The sequence below is a fragment of the Taudactylus pleione genome, unplaced genomic scaffold (genome assembly GCF_031769625.1).
Source record: "Taudactylus pleione unplaced genomic scaffold, aTauple2 ptg000016l, whole genome shotgun sequence".
Classification (NCBI taxonomy): domain Eukaryota; kingdom Metazoa; phylum Chordata; class Amphibia; order Anura; family Myobatrachidae; genus Taudactylus; species Taudactylus pleione.
In genome coordinates this window covers 51,720,217-51,747,366 of record NW_028284418.1, presented here as the reverse complement: position 1 = coordinate 51,747,366, position 27,150 = coordinate 51,720,217, and the positions used below count along the sequence as shown (strand labels likewise).

Below are 27,150 nucleotides of genomic sequence, written 5' to 3'. Positions count from 1 at the left end.
CAGCCTTTAAATCTTCACTGTTTGCCGGTTACATCTAAAATAGCACAGTACATTGTTTCCTTCATGAATAACAGGCTATAAGCTCTGCCGTCATGACAGATTGCCCACATTATTTGCAACCTCAAGGCATAATTACCTGGGGACATCGTACGCTGTAGACAGGCTGCCTGGTGTCCCCTGGCCTGTAGCTTGCAGTTATAACTAATGTTTCATCTGAGCATTATGACTGCCATAGCTTGGTGAGATGAGCAATGCTGCAGCCTAGTCTCAGCTTCCACATAAAGATTGTTTAAGGTGACTTAGATTACTTACAGTGTGTGAGGGAAAGCAGCTTGTATGGACCTAATACATTGTGTGGACAAACCACATTTCCACTGATAAGTCACTAGGGAGATGCATCTTATTCAGACACCTCTGCCAAATGCTTGCCAGCCAGGGTATGTTGTATTGAATGACCCGAGTTAGTGGATTAATCTGTTTAATAATTTGGCATTTAACGAAAACCAGCATCTATATTTTACTATTGCCACCTGCCTAACAGTGACTTTCTACATCAGACTGCGGCTGGAGGGTCTGCTGTGCTACCACATTAAGATGTGTGTGTGGTATATATGTGTGTATAGGTATGTATACATGTGTGTGTGTGTATACAGTATGTGTGTGTGTATACAGTATGTGTGTATATGCTGTAAAGTTAGAGCACAGAAAGGGGGAGCCTCATTGTGCATCAAACAAAATAACAATTTATTGCAATCTGTACATCAAATCCCAATCAGCATGCGTACCAAGACGGGCGGTATAAACCACTGCAAGTATAGCTAGTATAAAACAGAACACGCCGGTTTGTCACCCAAATGCCTTCGGACTTCTTTCTGGCAACTGGATCATATGAGAAAGGTAACACTAGGCATCTGATGTACAGATTGCAATAAATGATTGTTTTGTTTGATGCACGATGTGGTGCCCCCTTTCTGTGCTCTAACTTTCAGATTCATCTCCCGACCGGATTCGGGTAATATTGTGGGGAAGACGCCAGCTATTTAATTTCACTTGGCCTGTGTAGTGGATGGTCTCATTGGAACTAAGGGGGCCATCTTTGCAGTATAACAGCAATCGCAGTTAGGAGTTCCGTCCCCTGGGACTTTTGTAATAATCTGACTAGCGCACTAACTGCTTAGATATATATGACCCATGCTATAATACGACTCAATGAGCAGTCCCTGTAAAAAAAGCAAATGTCTGCTGCAAATTGATGTAACTCCTCACCCCCTATTGGGGGTGAGGTTTTTGATCCGGTTGTAGGAGAACGGAACACAACAAGCAGGGAAGAAACCACTGCATTTAGCAGCCACTGGGGGAAGGGGTATTAGTAAAGACATTTACATGTTGGCAGTGCTTTATTATTTTTAAACTGTAAAAATATTATCAAAGTATTTTCTTTTTTGGGGTCCAAAGGGTCCACAGAAATTACCTTGGGGTATGTGGTTGGAGTGATCGAGGCACCAAACAGTTACAAGCTTTAGCTCCCAGAATGCACTGTGTCCTCCTCCATATATACCCCGCCCCTGACTACAGGCACTTAGTCCGGATTGACGCCCGTGCTGCTGCTCCTTCTACCCCCGCCGGAGCCGCAGCACCAGTGAGGGAATTGGTGATTTTGGTGGGCGCCAGCGGAGTTTGAATAGACGCTGGGCCCAGGATGGCAGCCGGAGACACGGGGATGCAGAGAAGGTGGTTCCCCAGGTGACAGTCCTTACCTCCGGCAGTGGAGACCTGCCAGAGGCCGCTGTTGTGGGGAACCAGGGACGACTGCTTCTCCCAATAGACCACCTGGGCATATAATTCTGACACCGTGGACAGTGGCGGCAGCCATGTAAGAAGCCAGTGACCCAGTGGATTGATACAGCACAGGGGAGGTAGGCTCTCCCTGGCAACCCCTCCTCCAGCCCAGACGCTGGTCCAGAGACTAGGTTTCCCGCGTCTGGGTTGCTCCTCCCTGCCTCCCTTATATATGAGAGGCCCAGAGACCACTTTCAGGTGCTCTACAGTAGCTGCGAACTCAGGAGGTTTGGTCAGTCTCTTTATACCTCTCCTTTGGTGGTCAGGTTATACAGAGCTCAATATTCTACTAAGCTTTTGTGCTTTTCGTAGTATATGCCTATTGCGCATATATTCCTATATCTATATCATTGCATTGTATGTGACTTATGTAAGTTCTGCTGTGTGTTATACTGCTTTTTTTTGTTCTGCTGTGTTATACTGCCTTTTTTTTATTCCCGAATAGCTATCGGTTACAACTATCACTGCTATTTCTCCTCATAACCCTCTGCTACAGGTGTGTGGGTTGTTTTGGGGGTGAACACTGTCACATTGTACTTTGCATAACATTGTATTGTTATGTCTAAAGATAAGGAGAGACCGGAGGCTAAAGCCCCAGTGCTGGTTTCATGTATGGCCTGTCAGGCGGGCTTGTCCCCTCAGGATTTCATACAGGATGGATTGTGTGGTCGCTGTTATAAGGAGCCACCACGTCATTCCAGTCTACCGGCTTCTGGGCAGGAACCCCCTTGGGCTTCCTTTTCTCAGATTATGGCGCAGGTTGTGAACAGTTTATCTACACCCATGCCGACCCCTACTATGAGGTAGCGTCAGCAGCTACAACCTGCTATATTTATGCCTCCTATGCTTCCGTCCTGGATGGATGTTTATGGTCACTCAAGCCAGAGTATGGCTCCGTCCCCTGCTGCATGTCAGCAAAAGGCGGTAGTACTTAAAACCAGAAGGCGGTCGGTTTTGTCTTAACAGTCCATCCAGCCTGTAGATTCTGATGCATCTTCAGATGGTTTTGAAGAAGTACAAGGCTCCTCTCTAACAGTCTCTCAGGAGAGGAGGACCATCTGGCAGCAGTGGATGTTACCGCCTTGATTAGGGCGGTCAAAACTATCTTAAACATGTCTTAAACATAGATAGTGAAGAGCCAGAACCTAGGAAGGGCTCGGTGTTCAAGCTCCAGAAGGTTCTTTAAGGCTGAGTTTCCCAATTCTGAGCAACTCTCTGAACTTATGGGGGAAGCATGGAGTTCTCCTGATAGACGATTCCATGTTACAAAGAAATGTACAGCTTTATACCCCCTCCCACCTGGTGAATGTGCAAAGTGGGAGGGTCTGCCTACTGTGGATGCTCATGTGGCACATCTGATTAAGAGTGCCACATTGCCTATACCATCTGCATCCTTCCTTAAGGATCCCACAAATAGAAGACTTGAAGCCTGTCTCAAAGCAATTTTTTCTCTGTCAGGAGCTGTTACTTGCCCGGCCATGCCCACGGCTTGGGTGCCTAAGGCCATTGAGGAATGAACAGGGGCACTGAAAAATACTCTTCCAGCAGCTGACGATTATCTCCTATATTAAGGAGGCAGCCTCCTATTTGGGAGAGGCGGCATTAGATGCCAGTATTCTGGCTTCTAAGGCATCAGGTGCTTCAGTTGTTGCTCACAGAGACCTATGGTTGAGGGCCTGGAAAGCAGATGCAGGTTCCAAGAAGGCTCTGGAATCCCTGCCATTTACGGGAGGCATACTGTTTGGCACAGAATTGGATAAAATTATGGCTACTCTGGCAGCTTCTAACCTTCAACGACTACTCCTAGACCTAGGCAGTCATCGTTTCGAGCCTTTTTGTCCGCAAGGAAAGTGAAAGGTCAGTCTTCCTTTAGACATCCCAGTTCTCGTAGGAACCTGCAAACTAAGAGATCTTGGGCAATCAGACGCTTCCAAGTCAGACGACAAACCCTCGGCCTGATGTGACGGGGCCTCCCCCTGGGAACTCTCAGGGTGGGAAGCCGACTTCTTCAGTTTTCGGGTACCTGGCATCAGACAACAGTCGCCTGGGTCAGAGAAGTGGTCTCTCGAGGGTTTGCCCTTAATTTCTGGAAGAGCCCCCTGCAAAAGTGTTTTTTTTTTTTTGTTGTTGTTTTTTTGCACAACTCCCTTGGAGTCTGCCCAGGCCTTAGTCCTCCAGCAGGTCATTCGTTCCCTGCTGAGTTCAGGGGTGATAACCCTTTCTTTGTTGAGCCAATGGAACTGGGATTATTATTCTAATCTATTTTTAGCATTTAGATGCACTCCTGGATTCTCTGGCACAAATGATATTTCTGCCAGGAGACAAGATTGTGGCACTTCAATTGCGGGTTTGCAGATTTCTCCGCAATCAGACGGTGTCTGTCCACTCAGCGATGCAGGTTCTGGGGACCACGGTTTCCACCTTTGATATGGTGGAATATGCTCAGTTCCACTCAAGACCACTGCAACTGCTTATACTCTCCCGATGGAGCGGGGAGTACCAGGTAATAAAGTCACAGACGATCCATCTTTCTCCAGAGGTTTGGCTTTCCCTCTCATGGTGGCTGCAGAAGTTTCATCTGAACAGGGGTCGCCCCTTCTGGATTCCAGATTGGGTGCTCCTCACTACGGATGCCAGCCTCCGCGGATGGGGCGCAGTGACGGGTTGTCACACCTACTAGGGATGATAGACGAAGGAGGGTCACCTATCCATAAACAACCTGCAACTTCGTGCAGTATTCAGACCACTCGTTCAGGCACAGGATATACTAAAGGGCAGGTCTGTCCAGATACAGTCTGACAACGCAACCACAGTAGGCTACCTCAACCATCAGGGAGGCACGCGAAGTCTGGCAGCCATGGCAGAAGTGACAAACATTCCAGTCTGGGCAGAATGTCATCTTCCAACAATCTCGGCAGTATTCATAACAGGAGTCCTCAACTGGGAAGCGGACTTCCTAAGTCGTCAGGATATACATGCCGGGGGAATAGGCTCTCCATCCAGATGTCTTTCAGATCCAGGTGGACAAATGGGGGACTACCAGAGGTAGACCTCAGGCCACAACCACAAGGTCCTCCGGTACTGGTCCAAAACCAGGGATCCCTCAGTTGATTTTGTGGACAATCTAGCAGTGAGGTGGGACTTCAAGCTAGCGTATCTTTTTCCTCCGATTTCCCTCCTCCCAGGGCTCATCAGGAATTTCAAGCAGGCGGGCGGAACAGTAATACTGATAGCCCCTGCTTGGCCTAAATGCCATTGGTTCACCGACCTTCAGAATCTCTCCATAGATGCTCCATGGCCTCTTCCTCTAAGGCCGGACCTGTTAACACAGGGTCCCTGGCCTGCATCCGGACCTTCCCCGTCTGTCTTTGACGGTGTGGCTCTTGAATCTTCCATTTTAAGAGCCAAGGGTTTTGCTACTTCTGTAATTCAGACGATGCTTAGGGCACAGATGCCTCCCTCTACCCGCATCTATTACAGGATTTTGCACTCATATTCTCAATGGTGTAGGCATAGAAAATATGATTCAAAAGTTTTAGGGTCTTACGAATGCTTGCTTTTCTCCAGGCTGGGTTAGACCTGGGTCTCTGCCTGGCAAACCATCAGTTTGGTTTCAGCCTGATGTTAGGACATCTTTTCAGGGAGTTCTGAGAGTTCAGCCTCCCTTTGTCCCTCCAGTAGCTCTGTGAGATTTGTCTTTGATTCTCACGGCTCTACAGGCTCCCCCATTCGAACCCCTGAAATCAGTAGACCTTAAGTGGTTGGCAGCAAAGACAATTTTTCTTCTTGCTATCTCCTCTGCCCGCAGGGTCTCTAATTTGGCAGCCCTTTCTTGTCGCGTTCCCTTTTAGATTTTTCATCAGGATAGAGCTGTTCTTCATACCAGGGCGGGTTACCTTCCTAAGGTTGTATCCCATTTTCATATAAATGAAGAAATAGTGGTTCTAGCCTTCCAGTCGTCAGACCTCTCTGTAGGTGAAGCTTCTCTGGATGTGGATCGTACCAACTCCATTAAGAAATCGGATTCTCTTTTTGTGTTTTATGGCTGTCATAAGCGAGGCTAGCCAGCTAACAGACAGACTCTGGCTAGATGACTTCGTATGACGATATCTCCGTTTTACACACAAGTTGATCTCTCTGTTCCAAACAGTGACAGCACATTATACTCGATCTGTGGGACCATCGTGGGTGTTTCATCGTGGTGCCTCTGTTGAACAACTGTGCAAGGCAGCCACGTGGTCTTCAGTCCACACTTTTATCAAATTTTACGCTTTTGATACTTTTGCCTCTCAGGATGCTTCCTTTGGACGTCGGTTTCTCCTTTCTGCTAAACAGTAGCGTCCCCACCCTTAAGGGAACTGCTTTGGGACATCCCCAAGGTAATTCCTGTGGACCCTATGGAACCCGAAGAAGAAAATAAGAGTTATGGTATATCATACCTTGTTAACTCTTTTTCTTCGAGATCCATAGGGTCCACAGGGCAGCCACCCTAACGCACCTGGTGGTTGTTGGGTAATCTTTTTTTATTTTATTTTGTATTTCAATGATTCCCTCTTCTTAGAGTGTTTCTGGTGTACAATTGTCCTTCCTTCTCCTCTTTCCTTCTCCTGCCTTGAGCTTGGTAACAAACTAAGGGCCTTATTCAGACCCGGTCGCAAGTGTTGAGCGCTCGCAACCGGGTCGATGTTTGCCCACTGGGCATGCGCACATCAGAGCCGGCTCAGACGTGCGCATGCGCGAGACCCGGCAGGCGACGGGTGCTCCGTCGCTACGGGTCTCGCAGCAAAGGGGGCGAGCTGTCGATGGTGATTGACAGCTCGCCCCGTTTGGGATGCGGGCAGGGGGGGTGGCCGGCCAAACAGAGGCGTTCCCGACGGAACGCTTGCCGTTTGGGGGCGGCCCCACTGACATCCGCAATGATGTCAGTGGGGAGCTTCCTGCTCGATCAGAGCAGGAAGCTCCCTGGGGCTTGCGCTTGCCGAGAACCAACCTTAGGGTCTCGTCGCAAGCCCCGATGGTCGCGATGGTCCTGACCATCGCGATTATCAACCTGGTCGCTCGCTAGAGCTGTGGGTGACCATCAGTCATTATGTGGCCCAGAAGTTGATTGACAGCATGCCAGGGCAAATTGCAGAGGTATTGAAAAAGAAGGGTCAACACTGCAAATATTGACTCTTTGCATAAAATTTATGTAATTGACAATAAAAGCCTTTGACACTTATGAAATGCTTGTAATTTTACTTCAGTATACCATAGTAACATCTGACAAAAAGGTCTAAAAACACTGAAGCAGCAAACTTTGTAAAAACCAATACTTGTGTCATTCTCAAAACTTTTGGCCACGGCTGTACTTTAGGACTTGTGTGAGAATCTGAGGTAGTTTTAGGCAAATTTTCAGCAGAAATATAGAAAATTCCGAAGGATTCACAAACTTTCAAGCACCATTGTATGTATTTCTGCCTATTCACAGCAATGTCACTGAGTAAAATGCCAGGGTTTTGGTCTATACCATCCCTTTAGGATACTACTCAGCTGTCTGTAATAATCGGGAGTAGGTAATGGTCTCTATAGCGCTACAGAACTGCAGTGGCTATGTGCACACGTGTGGATGTTATGCACCTGGATAATGCTGATTCCCTACCTTGTACATCGTCTCCCTGTGATTACAGACTTTCCCAAAGACCGACATTCTCCTGGACAATGAATCACAAGGCAGTGGGCTCTATCTGCCAGACCTGGATGAGCCGGAATACTGTAATGCGCAGAACACTGCACTGTGGGAGCTGCATGACTTACAGGTAGCTGCCGATGTTCTCAGTTCTATGTAGTATTTGGTTTTCTTCTGGCTGATTCTTTTGGAGTTCTGGCTTCATGCTGTGCTGCATCCTCAGGAGTATTGGCTCTGCCTGCACAATGGCTGCCTCCACTGTAGAATAATGTTTTTGTTTGTAAAATTGTGACTAGAAAAGAAAGCATAGTGCTGTCATCTGCAGTAAATGTAACATGCTATCTGCTCATAGTGCACGTGACAGGTCCGCCATAATTTACAATGCTATGCTTCTCCTCTTTCAGAGACATTACCATCCTGTAGTGCGGATCTTTGCTGCCCACCTCTGTGCTGGGGCTCCGTCAGAAGGCTCGTCAGCTCTTAGAGCTTCATTAAGCCGAAGGTATGATTGTTATATGGAGAACTTACAATAATTTCCTATTGTGCATTGGTAACAAAGATCTAACGCTTCAAATTCTCCAGATACGAGCATCTGTGATGGCTTTTATTTTAGCCTTTATTGTTGTTGTGCTTGTAATCTAATATATATATAAAAAATATATATTACTGTATATAGGGCCATTTCTTGGGTGTGATGGTCTTTTTAGAAACTTTCTGGGATATATAGAATCATCCATCAACTTTATTGAAGCTTTTCCAAAATCTACCAGAGAAGGGAGAATCATATTGGGATCCACATTGAAAACTCCTCTTGGACATTGTTCATTTTATATGGGTGTTATCCCAAACTTTCAGAGACATTTGTTCATTTATATAGGTGTTAGCCATTCAACGGCTTTTAGAATATATGCGCCCTCTAAGTGGTATTTGATTGTCTCGGTTTTTGCCCCCACCAACATGGGTTCAACGTGAGGTGCAGCAGTTCTTATGCTTTATAGCGCAAGATGAGGGCATTTTTGTGTGTGTATAATATATATATATATATATATATAAATATTATTAGGGATGTGCAGGCTTGGATTATTCCGAATTTTCCCGCCAAAAATCGGGTCTCAGAAAGAAGCAAAATATTATCTTTGATGGACAGACATCATCATTCCTGGACAAAAGTCCACAAAAGATGTTTGTCCATGAAAGATGTTTGTCCATGAAAGATGACGTTTTGGCGGGAAAATCCGAACTAATCCGAGCCTGCACAACTAGTCCAAACAAAGCAGTAACATATGGTCGGTGCCCTCTTCAAATAAATAATAGAACAATCCGGGGTAAGCGGCACTCGAACAAACAGCAGCAGAAATGAGACAGACTCTGCGGTCTAGTAAACATTTCAACTCACAATAGAAATTTTCATCAGGAGTCTTTGTCTCATTTTTTTTTTTTTTCCTGCTGTTTGTTCGAGTGCCGCTTACCACACACATGTAATGGCTGGCACTCCCTTGCTGTCTTTTACCAATCGCGTCTTGTGCCTTCCTTGTGTATACCTCCTCATGTATACCTAATCTAGGCAACACAAATGCGTTCAAGAAGGAAGAGGCGGTACTCAGGCGACTTTCAATAAACCGACACAACCCGGATGTTAGTCGACGTTTCAGAACTACTAATACATGTTCTGAAACGTTGACTTATATCGTGGTTGTCGTTTTATTGAAAGTCCTTCTTGATTGTGTGTGTGTGTGTGTGTGTGTGTGTGTGTATATATATGTATATGTGTGTGTATCTAATTAATATATATATATATATATATACGCACACTGTATATTAGGAAGTCTTTATGCCAGTGGGTTACAATAGAGTGCGGTGCAAGAGCTTATACACTTTGAAATAGATCTCCAAGGCAGTGCCACACAAGGATGGTGTTGTTGAGTTTGTCATTAAAGCTTATACACTGCAATATGTTTCTTCTGTTTTGCAGTACATAGTCTGCATGGCTTTACTCTGCCCCAAATATCTGTTTTGTAGCCCATAGCCAAGCTATTTATGCAGTGCATCTCACTCTGAAATATGTGTGTGTCTTGCGGTCCACTGCAGCTGTTCTCCCCTCATTGTTCCGTTTATATCCAATTAGGGGTGATGGTCCACCAGTAATATATATTCTCGGTTCCAGGTACCACTTCAGGACTGACACTTTTGCGAAGCATGAGAGGCGGAGGTCTAGCACACTCGCCAGCGGGGAATGGGGTTGTTCAATTGGGTTGTTTTGAACCTGCTAGTGTGAGGTGATTGACATTTTGTATGTGGAACTTTTAACTTTTGTCCACCCTTTCCCAGGGCCCAAACTGGATTCTTCCCTTCTCCGCCCATCTGTGGGAGTTGTAGGATCACGATATTTCTTCTATGTAGTGCACTTGAGGTTTTTACCTGTTGATGCTCCCAAACCGCAGGACATGGGTATCACTGTTTTTTTTTTTCTAACAGTTTGGGGAGGAGTCAGACCCATGAGGATGGTTCTCTGCTCCTTGAATGACCAGCACCTAAGCATTGAGAAGAGCAGTCGGCATAACTGGTAGTAAACCCACCCATGATATCCTGTGGAGGGAGACTTTCTTCTGTGTCCTGTGGTGTGCTTTTTGCTGGTACCGTAGATTCAGGATCTTGGATCAGTTAGGGTTCCTGCCATATGTATGACAAAAGCTGGCTGGTAGACTGGTCCCGGTGGAGTTACATCAGTTCTAGCGAGGATGGATCACCAGAATCTGGTGAGACTCTTCCGTAGCACCATGTGCATTAACCAGCCAGCAAAACTAGGTGCATGCACACTGATTTTACAGGGGTGTTTTTAATGACTGAGGTTATCATGCGTTTCAAAGGTACTTGGCGGCCATGTAGTCATGGGTAAGGGTGGAATGAATGACTATGCATCTCCCTAAGGGACAAATTCATATAACCACGAACAGCTACTGGAATAGCTTTGCAGTCTAAGGGCCTGATTCAGAGATGTAGACGCGAATGTGTACGCAGCACCTGTGCGCAAATATGCAAATTTCACAGCTGCCACCGGGATTTGTATTGAGTCGCCCACCTGCAGCTTCACAAATCTAAGTGTCTGCGTACAAAGATGCAGATCAGTCATTTAGAGGACTCCTGAGTAATCCTATGGTCGTGGGAACTGAGATACCAGAGCCATTTTTACTATGTACAGGATCGCAGGCAAAGCTGCCCCTAATACGCTTGCGACACGCCTGCATTTGAGTCCCTGTTGACCCAGCGGTCCCTTACTACCTCGTCCCGACTGCTGCAGTGGCTCCAGCGTCGTCTTCCGCGTCCCGGCGGTCATGTGTGCAGCACGTCCGGCAGAGATGTCTGAGGAGAAGCGGTTCTAATAAGTATTATTCCTGGAGCCGCCTAGGAGTGGTGACTTTTCAGATATTGACATTGTGGTGTCGACATGATGAATTTTTGCAGTCACTGTTGACCATGTGACTGGATCCCGCCATACTGTAGTTTTTGTGAATTTAGCAGGTTGGGTCTCCTCTGCTAGGGGCTGTACTATGCAGCTGCTCTGTGTGTTTCCAAAATATAAAATGGTTCCTAGCACTGGACGGAGAATGGAACAATCTGGGGTAGACACAATTAGCCGCAGACTAGGCCACACACATTTTTACCATGGGTAAAACCCATGTCTGCAGCTTTTTACAATTAAATGAGACGTGTGTTATATTAACGTTAGTATCATTGGTAGTTAACACAGATTTCTTCTTCAGGGTTCATAGGGCTCCACAGGGAGACAATAGGGTGTAGGTGAGACCTGGAGGAACGGACAGGTCTCACCTACACCCTATTGAAAAGCAAAGCTTTTCAATCCCGGGATACTCTGGTCCTTCCCCCTATACACCACCCTCAGTCTGAGGGTGCTTCAGTTTTGTTGGTGGTTGGCAGGAGCTGGGTCACCATTTTAACAGTGGGGCTGCTTTACATGGACCGTAAGCCATCTCTGCAGTATTCATCCTGGGTTTTCTTGATTGGGAAGTGGATTTCCTCAGCCGTCACGAAGTGCATGCAGGAGAGTGGTCTCTACATCCAGAAGTCTTTCAGCTCCTGGTGGACAAATGGGGTCTACCGTATGTGGATCTCATGGCCTCAAGACACAACCACAAACTTCCAGTGTATGGAGTCAGAACAAGGGACCCCAACACGGCCTTTGTGGATGCATTATCTGTGAAGTGGACCTTCCTTTTGGCATAAATTTTCGCTCCAATATCCCTGCTTCACTATTATCTTATTAGCAAATTTATTAAAAATTTAATTTTATTGAGAATCATTTTTCATAAGCAGTGCCCCCTACAAGCAGTCTTCTTTTTCTCTGTGTCTATTACTATGTTGTATTGACTCTGGGGAGCACCACCAACATTTAATTGATCCACGATTAGTGGTGGATAAATATTTATTTTCCCAAGTTGGTTTCAGTAATTATGAGTTATTGCCCACTTTGATCTCAATGAGGTTAGTGGGTATATTGCAATAGTCCTGTGCGACTTCCATCCTCCTGTCGTTATATAGCTCCATGGGTTTTGTCAGTGGTGCTCCACGTACTTCAGGAACCTCCATTCGAACCCCTGGAGTCAGTGGATGTCAAGTGACTCACTGCGAAGACTGTTTCTTCTGGCTATAGCATCTGCCCGTTGTGTATCTAATTTTTAACCTTTCATCAGGACAGGGCTGTTAGAACACGCCCAGGCTTCCTTCCAAATGTGATTTCTCGTTTCCACCTTTAATGAGGAAATGGTGGTTCCGGCATTTCAATCACCAGACCTCTCGACAAGTGAGGCCTCTTTGGATGTGGTCCGTGCTCTGAAGATCTATATGGACCATACTACTTCCATCAGGAAATCGGACTCCCTCTTTATCCTATATAGATTCCACAAGAAGGTATGGCCAGCTAACAAACAGTCATGCGAATCCATCTGGCCAATGTCTATCTCACAGCCTTCCTGTGCTGGCTACAGTATCTGCTTATTCTACTCGCTCTGTGGGTCCCTCGTGGGCAGCCTGGCGCCTCTGCTGAACAGCTATGCAAGGCGGCCACGTGGTCTTCTGTCCACACCTTTCTTAGGTTTTATGCCTTTGATACATTTGCCTCTTAGATTGCTTCCTTCGGGTGTAGGGTTCGGTTCATCTTTCAGCTCAGCAGCATTCCCGCCCTTGAACAACTGCTTTGCGACATCCCAATGTCTCCCTGTGGAGCCCTATGGACCCTGAAGAAGAAATAGGAGAGTTATGATAACTTACTCTTGTTAACTCTTTCCTCGAAGTCCACAGGCCACCCGCACTGACGCACCTGGCTTCTATGGGTTTCTTCTCTTGGTCACTTGTTTCCTTCTCTGTGTGAGAGTGTGATTCTTCAGTGTACCAGTCTTCCTTCTATCCTCTCCTGCTCCTGCCTTGGGCTTGTTAACAAAACTGAGTTGCCCTCAGGCTGTGGACGGGGTATAGGGGGAAGGACCGGAGCATCATGGGATTTAAAGCTTTGCTGTTGGTGTCCGGTCCTCCAAGTCCCACCTACACCCCAATGTGTACCTGTGGACCCAATGGACCTCGAAGAAAGAGAGTTAACCAAGGTAAGTTTTACCATAACGCTCCTTTTTAGCTCGCACCTCCAGACTAGATGAAAACTAGGAGAAAAATCCTGATTTTAATGTAAAAATTACAGGACACAGTGCAGTACCCCTGGTACACCACACCCAATTAATAATAATGCTTTTGAATAGTAAAATATTGCCATTAGTGAAATTTTTTTTTTTCTCTAAAAAGCAGAAAAATGGGTTAAATGAAAAAAAACTTTATAACTTTAAGATGTCTTGGTATATACTATATATGTATAAACATGTTTTTAATGTACCTCAAAATACTCAAAACTCTTGTTTGCTATTAGTTTTTCGTCAATTATTAAGTCTTTCATTGCCAAGCATTTGTTCAGCCCTGTGCTGACGCCATTTTAAATGTTAGCGCTCGTCATATTTCAATATCACAGATATTTATCTGCAGTACCCACACACATTATACCTTGTTTTTTTCGGAAGACATTGTATTTTCAGAAAATACTGCTGTTTTTGCTCATTCTAACACCTTAAATAAATGTTAATATTGTCATCAGACATTAGCTGCTTCTGGAGGCACAGTTTGAAGGAGGCGTCCCCCATATTTCAAATGTGGGTGCCCTCACGTTTACACATGTAATTTGGGGCATGATAGGGCACCAGACATTACCTTTTGTGTGTGTACAGTTTGAAAGAGGGGATTCCATAATTTTCCATTATATGGTTTGGGAGATAGAGGGATTATCCCCATTCGTCCTCTGCAGAAAAGGGGTTAAAGTTGCAGAAATCAGTCTCTTACACAGTCATGCTTTATTTGCCATTTTTTGGGGATTCACAATGATTTCATCGCTCTTTCATGTACTTTACATCGGTCATGTGAGGTGCACGTCAATGCTTCACATTACGGAACTCATGAATAATATAGTCTGTCCCTCTGTACAAGGGAGGTTCCCTGAAGTAAAGAAATGTGTATTAAATAGGTTGTTGTAATATTTTGTAACAGTGCATTTCCCGTAGTGGAAATGTCTGGTAAGACCATGTCCGTCAGTTTTTCCCCCCTGTGTAAACAGTCCAATCTTATTATTACGCCTTATGATTATTTGTAAATGATGACAAATCTATGTTACTCTCCACAGTAGCAATGTTATATATAGGGGTGTGGATTAACACATAAAAAGGTCAACAGTGTCTAGATAGACACCAGATGTTAGACAGTCAAAAGGTTGACCTGAAAATGTTCGACACATGATTTTTTTTATTGATTTTTTTTTTAGCCCTAGTCTTCACCCTAACCCTCCCTCCCTGGTACCTAACCCTAACCGTCAGGGAAAGTGCCTACCCCTAAAAAAAAAAAAAAAATGGTTGAAACATTTTTTTTATGTCAACAATTTTCATGTCGACCGTTTGTACTTCTTATCCCTGTCGACCTATTTACTAATATCTGGTGTCTATCTGGACATTGTCGACCTTTTTACTGTCGATCTATAGTCCGGAACCCATATACGGATGGTAACAGCTTTGATGTTGTACAGAATTTCTGCAATGGATATTTATTATACATTTCATATTTTGCAGGTCTGCTGTGGAATTATTCAGTGATTACTCTATTAATGGAATGACCTTTAATCCACCAGTTTCTGAATCTGTTCCCAAGAATAAGGTATCATCTAACATATTCTGCTCAGCAAACTTGCTCTAGTATTTTTAAAATCAGGTTCTGGCAGCTATTTACTATCTAGCTAACTGGTATTTATAGTTCAGTGACATTTGGGGAACTTAAACCTCTATGATAAAATTATATGTAGTGATGAATTTTCTATATTTCCTTTGTAGCGGTATAAAGGGGCATACACACTATACGAAGTGCTGAAAGATATTGGGTGTACACACTGAACGATATCGTTAATGTCATTCTGCCACATCCCTGAACAGGCACTCTCTGATGAGATCGTCAGATTGGCCTGTATGTTTGCATGACAGCAAACATCGTTAACAACCTGCAAGAGCGTGCATCGTTGGTCGTTCAGTGCATGCACACTGAACGATATATTGTTGAATAATATCATCGTCCATATCACTCAAATAAATCGCCTAGTGTGTTATGCGGCTTATTTCTAGTTTGCAATTTTCTCATTTTCAATCTTTACAGTTGTGTTCAATACCATGGAGTAGCATTTTCTTGCCAATAAAACACTTAATGGCACATTTATATTGTGTAATGTTCTAGGAAAGGTGTTAGTTTCTTCTAGTATTCATCGGATGGATCTGCAAATTACCTTTAATGGGACCCATCTTAGCTCTTTTTTTTTTTTTTTTGTAATGAGCGCCATGGGCAATGGAAACCAGTGTGAATTAGCTCTGTGCTTGTTGTTGAGAAACTCTCCTCTTGTTTTTTTTTAAAGGGGAAGAAGGCATGGTGTCATTTTCTGTGGTTTTATGTTGCAGGTAAAAGGTAGATTCTATGAGCTCAGTGAGGAATTACAGGCGCTAACCGTGCAACATCTCAGCAAGATATCGTCAGCAGAGCTGGACTTTGCATCACACATGAAAGCTGGGAGCAGCTAATGTTGTTTGAAAAAGGATTCATTGATAACCTCTTAAGGACTTTGTAGACTATGGTTACTGGTTTTGCTATTCTGGCCCTTTGTACATAGGTACAGATATAAAATATCAAAGAAAACTTGTATTGAAATTTGTTTTAAAAAAAATAAATACAACTCAAACATGGTTGTTTTGTTTGTTCAACTGGAGCAGTTTTCCCCCATACTCACCTACGGTTTCATGCCAGGGGTGTGCTGCAGCTGTTTGCACTACAGGTAGCAGGGCTGTGATTATGCAGAGGTTCCCAAACGCCCCCATTACAGTCCAAGTTTTAAGGATATTCCTGCTTGAGCACAGGTGACCTTAATTAGCACCTCAGTCAATTTGATTTAACCATCTGGGCTCAAGCATGTATAACCTTAATACCGGGACTGTAATGGCGGAGTTTGGGAACCTCTACTGTAGTGTAAAGCCACAATTCACAGCATTATTAAGTGGGGGATAGGCTATGATGACTGATTAACAACAAATTGCATCCAAATGGCCCTGAGCACTTTACCTGGAAGGTTGTCTCTAGCACAGGAAAGTATGTTTTACACTAGATACCACCATGGGGGCCAGCAAAGAACTTCGCTCACATGTTCATGAAGCAAACAATCATCTTTATTTTCAACATATACAAATACAGCAGTGTTTCAAGTCTGTATATATTAAGTACTCCAGATGGAAAAGTCATTTTACAAAACCAACACGTTTTAAAACTGGCACAAAAAGTCAAGATATTGTCGAACACTTTATGACATGCAGAACTTAGGCACAAGCAAGACAGTAAAACACATTAACTATTAACATTAAAACATTTCTTATGTCTAAACAGTGCTCGTGTGGAAATTCAGTTCCTCCCATTGGGTGTATAACACGAGTAAGGGGCACTGGGTGCCAGTAAACCCAAAGTCACTTAAGCTATTGCAGAACTTAGGATGTGGTAAGTTTATATTACTGCTTATTGGAAGTCCCAGCATGGACATCCTGTCTTCATCACACTACTTGTAAAACCACTTACATGTCCCATAATCCGCACCACACAAGACATACCGGATTAGGAAATCCAAGCCACCACTAATTTATGCAACTATTCAAAAGTATATACAAGTTGAGTCTCCCATATCCAAATATTCCACAACGCGGAATATTTTTTTGCATGACTGATATACTGACACCTTTGTTTTTGAATGGTTGAATGTATACGAACTTTGTTTAAGGCACAACATTATTAAAAATAAAGTATCAAATGACCTTCAGGCTGTGTGTATAAGGTGTATATGAAACAAATGTAATTCATGTAAGTACACAAACTTTATTTGAGCCACAAAATGTAAAATATTATATGAAATGACATGCAGGCTGTGTGTGTATATAAAACATAAATGCATTCTGTGTTTAGATTTGGGTCCTATTACAGATCTCATTATGGTATACAAATATTCCAAAATACCCCTGGTCCCAAGCATTGTGGATATGGGAGACTCAGTCTGTACACAACAGTGAATAGAGTAGACAACACCTTCACAAGAGTTTATACTGTGAGCTCACCTCGCAATCTATAAGGATAAGGGTCCATAACACCCAATTTTCCATGATTACTTAGTTCACCCCACACAATGATTTTACAATGTAAAATATGACACCAAGGGCCATATTCAATTAGCGGCGAAAAAGTTTCGCTGGTGACGTTATTTCGCCAGCGGAAACTTATCCCCATATTCAATTGTGGCGACTTTGCCTGTGTGGAAACATGCAATTTTCCCGGCGGTAAAGTTTCGCTTATGAATAGCTGTCACAAAAAAAAAAAAGTACAGAATTTGGGGTGTAAAGTTGGGGAAACCACCCTGCACCCTTAGGACAGGTCCCCAAAAGTAACCGTAAAAAAAAAACCTAAAAAAAAATTAAAGAACACCTGAAAAAGACTTTGTATGTTTTTGTCCCCTTTTTCAATGTTGGGGTACAAACTTAAAAACTAGCGAAATAGATGGGGGTGGGTCTGCAAGTATAGGGGAGGGGTTTTTTTCTATTGCAGAAGGTGATTTTTTCAAAACCTTACTCTTGCAATTTTTAACCATGCTTGCACCCATTTTCATGTACCCCAAATTTGCGGGGACTAGTTATTTTCTCCCAAAAAACCTGCTAATTGCTATTCCTTACCACTTGTGCAGAGACGCTAATTAGCAGCTATTGAGAGCCTTTAAGTACCCCAAATAGCTTCAGCCGGGCTGTTTGGGGGCATCTACTATGATCCCTAATGTTAGTGCATCTTTTGGGGGGTGTCAGGCTGATTTTCCCAAATCTGACCGCACTTTTCGCCTGTTTGCGTTTCGAAGATTTCTAATTGAATACGTGGATAAGCGGGGACGAGCGTGATACTTTTTTGCATGGAAAACCAGCGATGTTAGAGAAAAGTATGGGACTTTTCGCGTCTAATTGAATATGCCCCTATGTATTACTTTCCTCAAATAATAGAAAAAAAAGCCAGTGTGGTTATCACCTGCAAAGTGCCCATCAAGTCATAGGGATGTGGTGTAATATTTCTGTTATTTACTAAGCGCCATTGTCTACTCTATTTTCTGCTGTGTAGTTCTCTGAAGCATTGGTGGAATTTTTTATGTGTTTGTAACTCAAATGCACAAACGGCTACCGCTGTCAGACACCATTTTACTACAATATTGGTTCTACCTTTACTGGAAAATGCTCCCGGTACACAGGTTTTCCGGTGTTTACAATCTTCCAGCTTGAAAATGTCAGATTTTGAAGTCTTCTACTCTTTCTGATCCTAATAATTACCACCAGATTCAGTTCTATAGTGTTTGACATGATTTAAGTACACAAATAAGAAAACCAGTAATGAATAAGCCGTATCCTGCCATGCGAGGAGGCCATTCACCCTGTCTGCACTTTCATGTCACAAAATTAAATTCTCAAGTGATCTAACAATTACAAATCAATCAATTTAACCAAAATAATTCTCTCTCTCTACTAAGATGAATAAGGCTTCTTGGGTGTTTAATGACATAACAAGGTAACTTCAAAATAGTCATTCAAGTTCATGCTGCTTACACCTGGGACAGTACAAGGTCTCAGCATCTAGTGGGCTGACCTTTACCATTAGCCTAGAGCATATCGCCACGTTAACATAAATACAATTACTTCAACAAAACTGCCTCATCCTACAGCTACGTACCCTAGTACAGATAGGTACTACAGAGCACAGGTTCTCACACCAGTGCATGTTATAGAGTAAAAAAAAAACAGGCTGTTGGGGGCAGTTCAGTTTATCACATGGAATACTGTGTAACCCTTACTTGAAGTGTTTGAGTTACATTGTAGGCAGACATGCTCTATTTCACCATCTATAAAAAACCAGTTATAAAATGAGCTGACAACTAAAATGTATACTAGCATAGTATTCGTAATTTAAAGTAACAGCTATCTCTAAAAGTGAACTACACCTTTTAATATTATAGAGCTTTACCTCCTATAGTGAGTGCAGCTATTGTCCTCAGTCAGACTTCTTCAGTCTTCTAATCCATTAGCATTGTAAGAACAGATCCAGCACTTTTATTTTTTATAACCTTTGCCTAGTGTACATAGATGCTTCTATTATAACCCCAGACATCCTTTTCAAGCAATGTCAATGCTGGAAACAGTCTAGAAGTGAAAGTGTCGGGCCAAGGAATTACACCTGTAGTGAGTGTTACTATAACAGCTACCTTACGACACATTTACAAATAACGATTACTAGGTAATTAAGCAAATAAAATAACTTAGAAGGCGTAGACAAAATTTCCCTTTAAAAACCATACAACAAAACAAAATATATACAACTTGTTTCTTGAGCTCCTCCAATAATATGGCTTAAATAAAAGTTATACAAAAGAATTAAGTGATTAAATCAACAAAAAACCGGTGATTTAAGTCAGTGCGTTTGGTGAGATCTTACTCGTATGTGTTGAAGATAAATGGTCACTCAGACGGTCTGAGCACTTTACTGTGAGACAGGTTTCAGCCCAGTGAAAGACTCTTTTAACAAGTTTCTACAAACTTATCGTTCTTAAAATATCCAGTATTCATTGGGCTATTATGTATAAATAAGTTATTTTGTGGCTTATATTTCTGAGTACTGTGTGTGAGAGTAGTTGGTAGATACAAAGATGCTAGCCTGCATTGTATGGCTCTCATAATACCCAAACTACCCAGGTTTGAGGACAAGGACATAGTTACATACAATGTCAATTCTATGGTTTGATACCTGCACATCCGTTCAAACCCTTTACAATAACAATGTAACATATACAGCAATATAGAAGTCTTCATTTTTTTTTTCTTAAGCATCTGTAAGTGAATGTAGTGTATTTAGGGGGTAAATAACAATGTATCAATACAAAAATCAAAGTAAATTCTATGTAAACAAAAGTATACATGGTGCATGTTAAATAAAAAAAAAATCGTGATTGACGCTGCTAAGTACTAAATTCATAAAGTGCTACATAAATAGAAAGTTAAAAGACATTTTATCACTGATCAATAATTTTTAAATATCAGAGAAAAAAAAATACACAAAACTGCACAGCCTGAAAAAGTCCTTACATGGCACTAGGGGCTCACTGTCACACGCCTTAGGGAATAAAGGTACTTTAGCTGAGTTATAAAAAAATAAAATAAAAATGTCTTCCATGTTTTTACAAATACAAACTAACGTAAGGGCAGACTGTTATCGCTGTGCCAAATTATATAATAAATACAGTATTAAAACTTTAGAGCGCAATGCTGGGAGAACCAGTCTATAGGAAACTATTCATCCTAATTTTTTTTTTTTTTTTTTTTTTAAACAAACAATGTATAAAAACACGACATGGACAAACAATTGTCAAATATAAATTTTAAGAGTGTCAATAGTGTGAGATAATATATTACACACCAACCATGTTCCAGGAGAGAACCTCCCTCCTCTGACCAACCAATATCTACCATATGGGTATGATAACTGCTGCCCCAAACATCACAATATCGTCAGGTTTTTTTTTTTATACCATATGATTTTTCCTACTGACCCTACATATAAGAAAATGGGTCACCTGCTAAGCGTCTCTAAAATATATATATATATATATATATATATATCCATCCATCCATTACAGCCAAAAAAATTATCTTCATTGGAGTTAGTCATTGTAAAACACAGTCCCAACAATATTTTCTTCTGCAATGCCTTAAATGACATTTAAATAGGTTTCTACTCATCTCTGACAGTCTACAAGCTTGTCTTTTCCTTTCCACCAAGCTTCAGATTTGGCTACCAAGTCCAATAACTATTGTTCATCAACCTTTCAACAGGTCCAACAAAGAACAACTGCTCCGCAGCGAGTACCATAGGGAATCTATTGTGATCACCAGCAATAGCAATAGCTTTATGAGAACTCTAGGTGAACTGTATCGCTCGGATCATTTTGGCAGTTTCCAATTTTTGAGAAGCTGAAAGTACCAGGCTGCAGTTGGCCTCCTGCAGCAGGATGGGTGTATGGTTACATGTCTGTTACCCACGGCAGCCACATCTTCTGCATATCTTCTCACACCGTCATAGCCTATACATCCATCTGTAATATAATACATTTTCAAATTAAGATTTTAGTGAGGTTTCAGGATTTATTTTTACATTACCCTGAGCAAAGATATTAAAAAGTCCACTTTTTCTATAGTTAGAAACGTTCTAATTTCTACGTAAGCCATCATTCCCCCTCCCTCCGTCCCTCTCTGAGAAGCAGCGGCACTACTGACCATTACATTTTACTTTCGTAAGCTTGGCATGTACAAACACAATTTCCTATTAGCTCAAACTTTGTTTCATGCTTTATGGGAGAATAGATCCTTTTGCCAGTTATTCTGCAGATAATATTTTAAAGTCCTGATTTAAGAAAAGCATTTCCACTTGCAAAGGAATAAGCTCTCACCCCACCCCCCTCCCTCCCCCAAATCCAAAATGTATGGTGCACGAAAACCAAGCCAGGAAACCTTACAGCGCTGTTCAACTAGTAGGAAATTTATTAACCTTTTATTATTAAAATTTTTTTGACCATAATGGTTAATAATATAAAAAACATTTAATAAGTGTATATTTAAACGTAAAATAACAATTACATTTTTAAAAAAACTCATTCTTAAATCTCACATGAATCAATCCATTAAACCCTGGATTCGCTGCTTCATATAGAATTGGCCACACATATTGATATTTATCCTCCTTATCCATAATTAATGGGCTTAGTTGAAAATCATTAATATAGCAAACAATTGGTACTGTCCCAATAAGGCTCTGATAGAGATACTGTCTCACATACCATTTGAGGCACATATACTTTGGCTCCTAATGCCAGTGTTTGTGAGCACATAGTTGACTGTCATTTGCTCCCATACATTACCAGATTTTCATTCCAACCAGCCAGATTAAACCGATATCTGACAGATAATTGTAGAGTGTATGCCCAGCATTAGTATTAGGTAGAAAGTCCCGGTTAATTGCAGGAAAACCTTTTCTTTACCTCCAGCTGTTGGTGCTTCCCAAATATACAGCTATTTAGGAGGATTAGTGATTATCACTGCTTTCAATCTAGACAGACCTTCAGCAGAAACTTGCAAAAAGCCTTTTGAGGAAATTTGGGGTAGTATCAATGATATAACGCGTTTCTCCGCCTGTATTCCACACTCAACAGCTTCCTCAATCTGAAGAAAGACTGCTGAAGGTTTGTTCAGATGTAAAGCAATGTAATCACCATCTCCCAAATAGCTGTATACTTGGGAAGCAATTTAGAATATATAAATTAATTTCATACAATTTAATAGCACTTCCATTTTTTTTGAAGTATTAGTTATTTTAAGGTTTCCTGGCTTGATACATATAGAAGGGGAGCAATGCCTTTTTGGGAGCTGTAGTACAACTAATTCTGTAATTGTTAACACCAGCGCCCTATTGGATTTAGTGCAGATAAAACAACCAGTCTCCAATAGAAATAAAATGCAGCAGCTGCTAGAACTGCACTCACTGTATAATGGGGAATATATAACATAAAATAATCTATCATTCTAAAACTAGAGCCTGATATTAATTAAATGACGCACATTTGCGTGATGACAATCACAGCTGTGGCAAGTTCACGCCACACCAAACATGAACGGCATTCGCCCTAACTCACACTGTGTGTGCTCTACACATTAGGTGTGATGTGCACGTGACGGGAGAGAAGATGACCACAAACAGGAAAGGGGGGGGATGAGTACTATATGTAAAAGGGAGACCGTATTTTAAAATAAATGGTGGGGTGACTCCTCTAGACACAAAGGTCTCTACATATGAGGTTGCTTACAGAGATACAGCTTGACCAGGTACAAAACAGATATGCTGCAAAAGCATCATTTATTGACCTTATTCATATCAGTGCACCACTAAGCTCATAAAAAATAGCAAAAGGGTCAAAAACCAATACAATATAATATAAACAATACAGAAGTAAAAAACAAAACTTGTGCATCCTGATGGCAGGATAAAACTACTATGTAGTAAGGGCAGGAGTCTTATAGAATGCATGTGTTACCTGCCTTTACATATGGCACACCCAAGGCTGCAGGAGAAATACATCAACTACATATTGACTATAAACAATACAATAGTTTCACCAATATATGAATTTGTAATATATATATATATATATAGATCTCCCCTTCCATATGCAGCGGCACTCGTCGGACACTTTTTGAAAACTAAGCTTCAACTCGTCATCAGGAGTGTCCCATGAGTGCTGCTGCATATGGAAGGATGTATTACTGGTTTTGGCTGGCACCATGGTATTTAACTGTGATTTAAGGGAGTGCCGACCTTTCTGGCTGTATGTATGTGTATATATAATCATTTAATAATGTAAATTTAAAAAAAAAATGGCCAATGTCTTGACTTTTTGACATTGGAAAGCAAAGCATTGATACAGTAGATCTAATGTTAAATTAGCAATTTGTGCAGAAAGTCACTTAAATAGCTTTAAGAGCAAGGGCTCCATATTATGTTGGGGAACCACCATCTACCAGTAAGAAGGCTGTTGTAAGATAAAAGCATCAGTAATAGTAATATGGGGAACCGCCATCTACCAGTAAGAGGACCTGCTATAGGATTTTAAGGACAGTAAGTAATATGCGGAACCACCATCTACCAGTAAGAAGGATGCTGTATGATTAAAGGTACAGTATTAGTCATAGGGCAGAGGTTCCCAAAGTCTGCCATTACAGTCCTCGTTTTAGGGATATCCAAGCTTGAGTCTAGATGGTTAAATCAAATTGATTGAGGTACTAATTAAGTCACCTGTGCTCAACATGGATATCCCTAAAACGTGGACTGTAATGGTGGATTTTGGGAACATCTGTCATAGGGGGATCCACCATTTACCAGTAAAAAGACTTGCTGTAAGCTTAAAGGGTCCTTAATAGTAATATGGGGAACTGCCATCTACCAGTAAGAAGACTTGCTGTAAGTTTAAAGGGTTTTTATTAGTAACATGGGCTACGGCCATTTACCAAGTAGGAGGACCTGCTATAAGATTACTGGGGCAATATTAGTAACATAGGCTAGGGCCATCTACCAGTAAGAGGACCTGCTGCAAGAATACTGGGGCAATATTAGTAACATAGGCTAGGGCCATCTACCAGTAAGAGGATCTGCTATAAGATTACTGGAGCAATATTAGTAACATAGGCTAGGGCCATCTACCAGTAAGAGGACCTGCTGTAAGAATACTGGGGCAATATTAGTAACATAGGCTAGGGCCATCTACCAGTAAGAGGACCTGCTATAAGATTACTGGGGCAGTATTAGTAACATAGGCTAGGGCCATCTACCAGTAAGAGGACCTGCTGTAAGAATACTGGGGCAGTATTAGTAACATAGGCTAGGGCCATCTACCAGTAAGAGGACCTGCTGTAAATTGGCCACAAAGAAATTGTAAATGGATATTGCAATCATACATACACTTGGCAAAAAATAGAGAGATCTGATGCTTCCAAATTAACCTCAACTTCTTTGTTATTGTACTGTATTGAGAATTTTATTGTTTGTCTTTTGGAAAACATTATACCCTTTGTAATATTATCTTAGTAGTGTAGTACCTAAAGGCTGCATGAGAATACTAATTTAGGTCAGCTTGTTCCATATTGGAAAACACATTACGGACAACAAGTGCCCGAATGTCTAGGCCTAAGCATTCTACTTTGTGTTTATTTTGAAATTTTCTGAAAATATAATTTTTTATTACTTGCCTTTCTACTGTAACATGCATTTTTCTGACCACAAAACATTGGACAATATTCTAGTGTCTTTGATAACATTGAATGCAAAACCTTTACAAAGTTCTTCTTGCTCTATTGCAGAAAAAAAAGTGCATGTAAATGATTACTTCAGTGTAAGGATCCATTAATCCCTATGGGGCACTGTACTAGCTGCAACACTACATACACACAAGATGCTTGGTGATCCATATAACCCAGGAGTATGGACCACACTGTACTGTAGGGATCTTTGTACCATTGCAACATTCAACCACCATGTGTTCAACTAATAAGGAGACATTTGGCTCCGATTCCACACTAGCTCGAAAATGTTTATAGACACAAGTGGCTTCACCACAGCTTTGCACAGATGTGTCACAGATTATATAGGGAGATGCCTCTTTCAATGCATAGGATTTTATTTTTGGGGGATTTTGCTTAGTGCATATAGAGTTATTTAAAAATATATATATTTGAAGTAACAGTACAGCTCACAGTATTTCTATAATCAAAATTATTTACAGATGTAGTGCAAGTAGAATAATCCCCGGTGACACAACAGGATATCCTGCATTGTGTAATGAGAAAGCATGAATCTGAGAGGTAAATTACAGTATTGGTTTTTTGTTTTGCCTTAAGCATCAGTGAGCAGCAGCAATGAGCAAGTCCCTGGTCATTCACTCCAGAAGAGGCATCTAAATGTGACCCTTACTGCGGTTTTTCCTGGTGTTTTGTTAAACTAAATATATAAAAATTTAACATTGGTTATCAAAAATAACCTGGACCGTAATATACAAAGAATTCAGATTGTCACACACATTAATTCATATTCTATAAGCATGCTTCATGCATCCCATGCGCTAAAATGATTAGAATACACCACACACCTGCATACAGTGGAGAAGTTTATTCTGTGAGTAGAAGTCACATTCATAATATATCACAGGCTCCAATAGAATTAATAGGCTGCACTGTCATGAATACTGGTCCGGGTCACAGGACGACAGACTCCAATGTGTGTAAGTGATAGGAGCATATTTCAGACAGTTCTGACTTTGAATTATTATAATAAGTAGTAAGTAGGCATTAATTGATACAGTACATATGTTTATGTAGTGCCTAGTCCAGTGATTTTCAAGCGGGGTATAGGGACAGAAGGCACCAGACTACGGACCTTATGTAATACCCTGCGAGGGGCAGGCATGGGCGGGATTCCTGTATTTTTAAAGTAACAAAAGTTGCTTTTGCCTTTGAAATTGTTGCAGCTTTATAAATCTGGGCACTCTCACCGGGACTGTGCCCAAGACTGCACCTCACAGGCTATTACATATAGTCCTAGGTGTGCTCTAAAAAACGTGCAGTGTTAAGAAAAATGTTTTTACAGGACTTGCAATGAGAACGATATCCATTAATCAAACCATCTAAAGACAAGTAGAGGTGTTGCCTATAGCACCCAATCATATCTAGTACATTCTATAACATTATAGCTACAATCTGATTGGATTCTACTGGCAACAGCTTGTTGGAGTGTTTGATAAATCTCCCCAAATCATTTTAAAGAACATTAACTGACATTCTCTTAAGGCTCATACACACTAGACGATGTGTGTATAAGCCGATATCGGCAGCGGCGGGGGTGCCGACATCGGTAAGTGTATACACACTTGCCGATGTCGGCCACAACGAACGAGCGGGGGGAGCATGGCCTCGTTACCGATATCCCAAGATTAAGCTGCATGTTTAGCCGACTGGGGAGATCGTTCACTGCATACACACTGGACGATATGAACGATATATCATTGAACGATATTGTTATTGTCCACATCGTTCATAAATATCGTCTAGTTTGTACGCGGCTTTAGTTTGTGCATCTGCTGTTATTTTTCAGGTTTATTTTTATTACAATAGTCCAGTTTCAGTGCGTAATCCCTGCCGGATTTTGCCACAGCCTCACTCGCTACCCGTAGGGATCTTTCAGCAGAATGAAACACTTTCTGTACATAGTTAGTAGCTTATCTGTATTGTTAATTCCACATATAAGACACATAAATACAAAATAAGTGATTAGGAAGGGACCAGATAAAGCACCCATACCTGCAAGGAATATGATGCACACAAATATAGTTGCTATTCACTGATGTCACTGAAGGA

General features: G+C 41.8%; 2 protein-coding genes across 2 annotated transcripts in view; one reads left to right on the top strand and one right to left on the bottom strand.

The window, feature by feature from the left end:
* Positions 1-15,843, top strand: part of NOC3L (NOC3 like DNA replication regulator) — a 121,114-nt gene extending 105,271 nt beyond the window's left edge. The window contains exons 18-21 of the mRNA XM_088476419.1: positions 7,509-7,637; positions 7,912-8,009; positions 14,677-14,761; positions 15,547-15,843. Of these exons, the coding sequence (XP_088332545.1) occupies positions 7,509-7,637; positions 7,912-8,009; positions 14,677-14,761; positions 15,547-15,666 (432 nt within the window). The 3' untranslated portion in view covers positions 15,667-15,843. The remainder of the gene's footprint in view (positions 1-7,508; positions 7,638-7,911; positions 8,010-14,676; positions 14,762-15,546) is intronic.
* A 452-nt stretch (positions 15,844-16,295) lies between these two features.
* PLCE1 (phospholipase C epsilon 1) overlaps positions 16,296-27,150 on the bottom strand; it is a 415,545-nt gene continuing 404,690 nt past the window's right edge. The window contains exon 36 of the mRNA XM_088476428.1: positions 16,296-21,290. Coding sequence (XP_088332554.1) covers positions 21,139-21,290 — 152 coding nt within the window. The 3' untranslated portion in view covers positions 16,296-21,138. The remainder of the gene's footprint in view (positions 21,291-27,150) is intronic.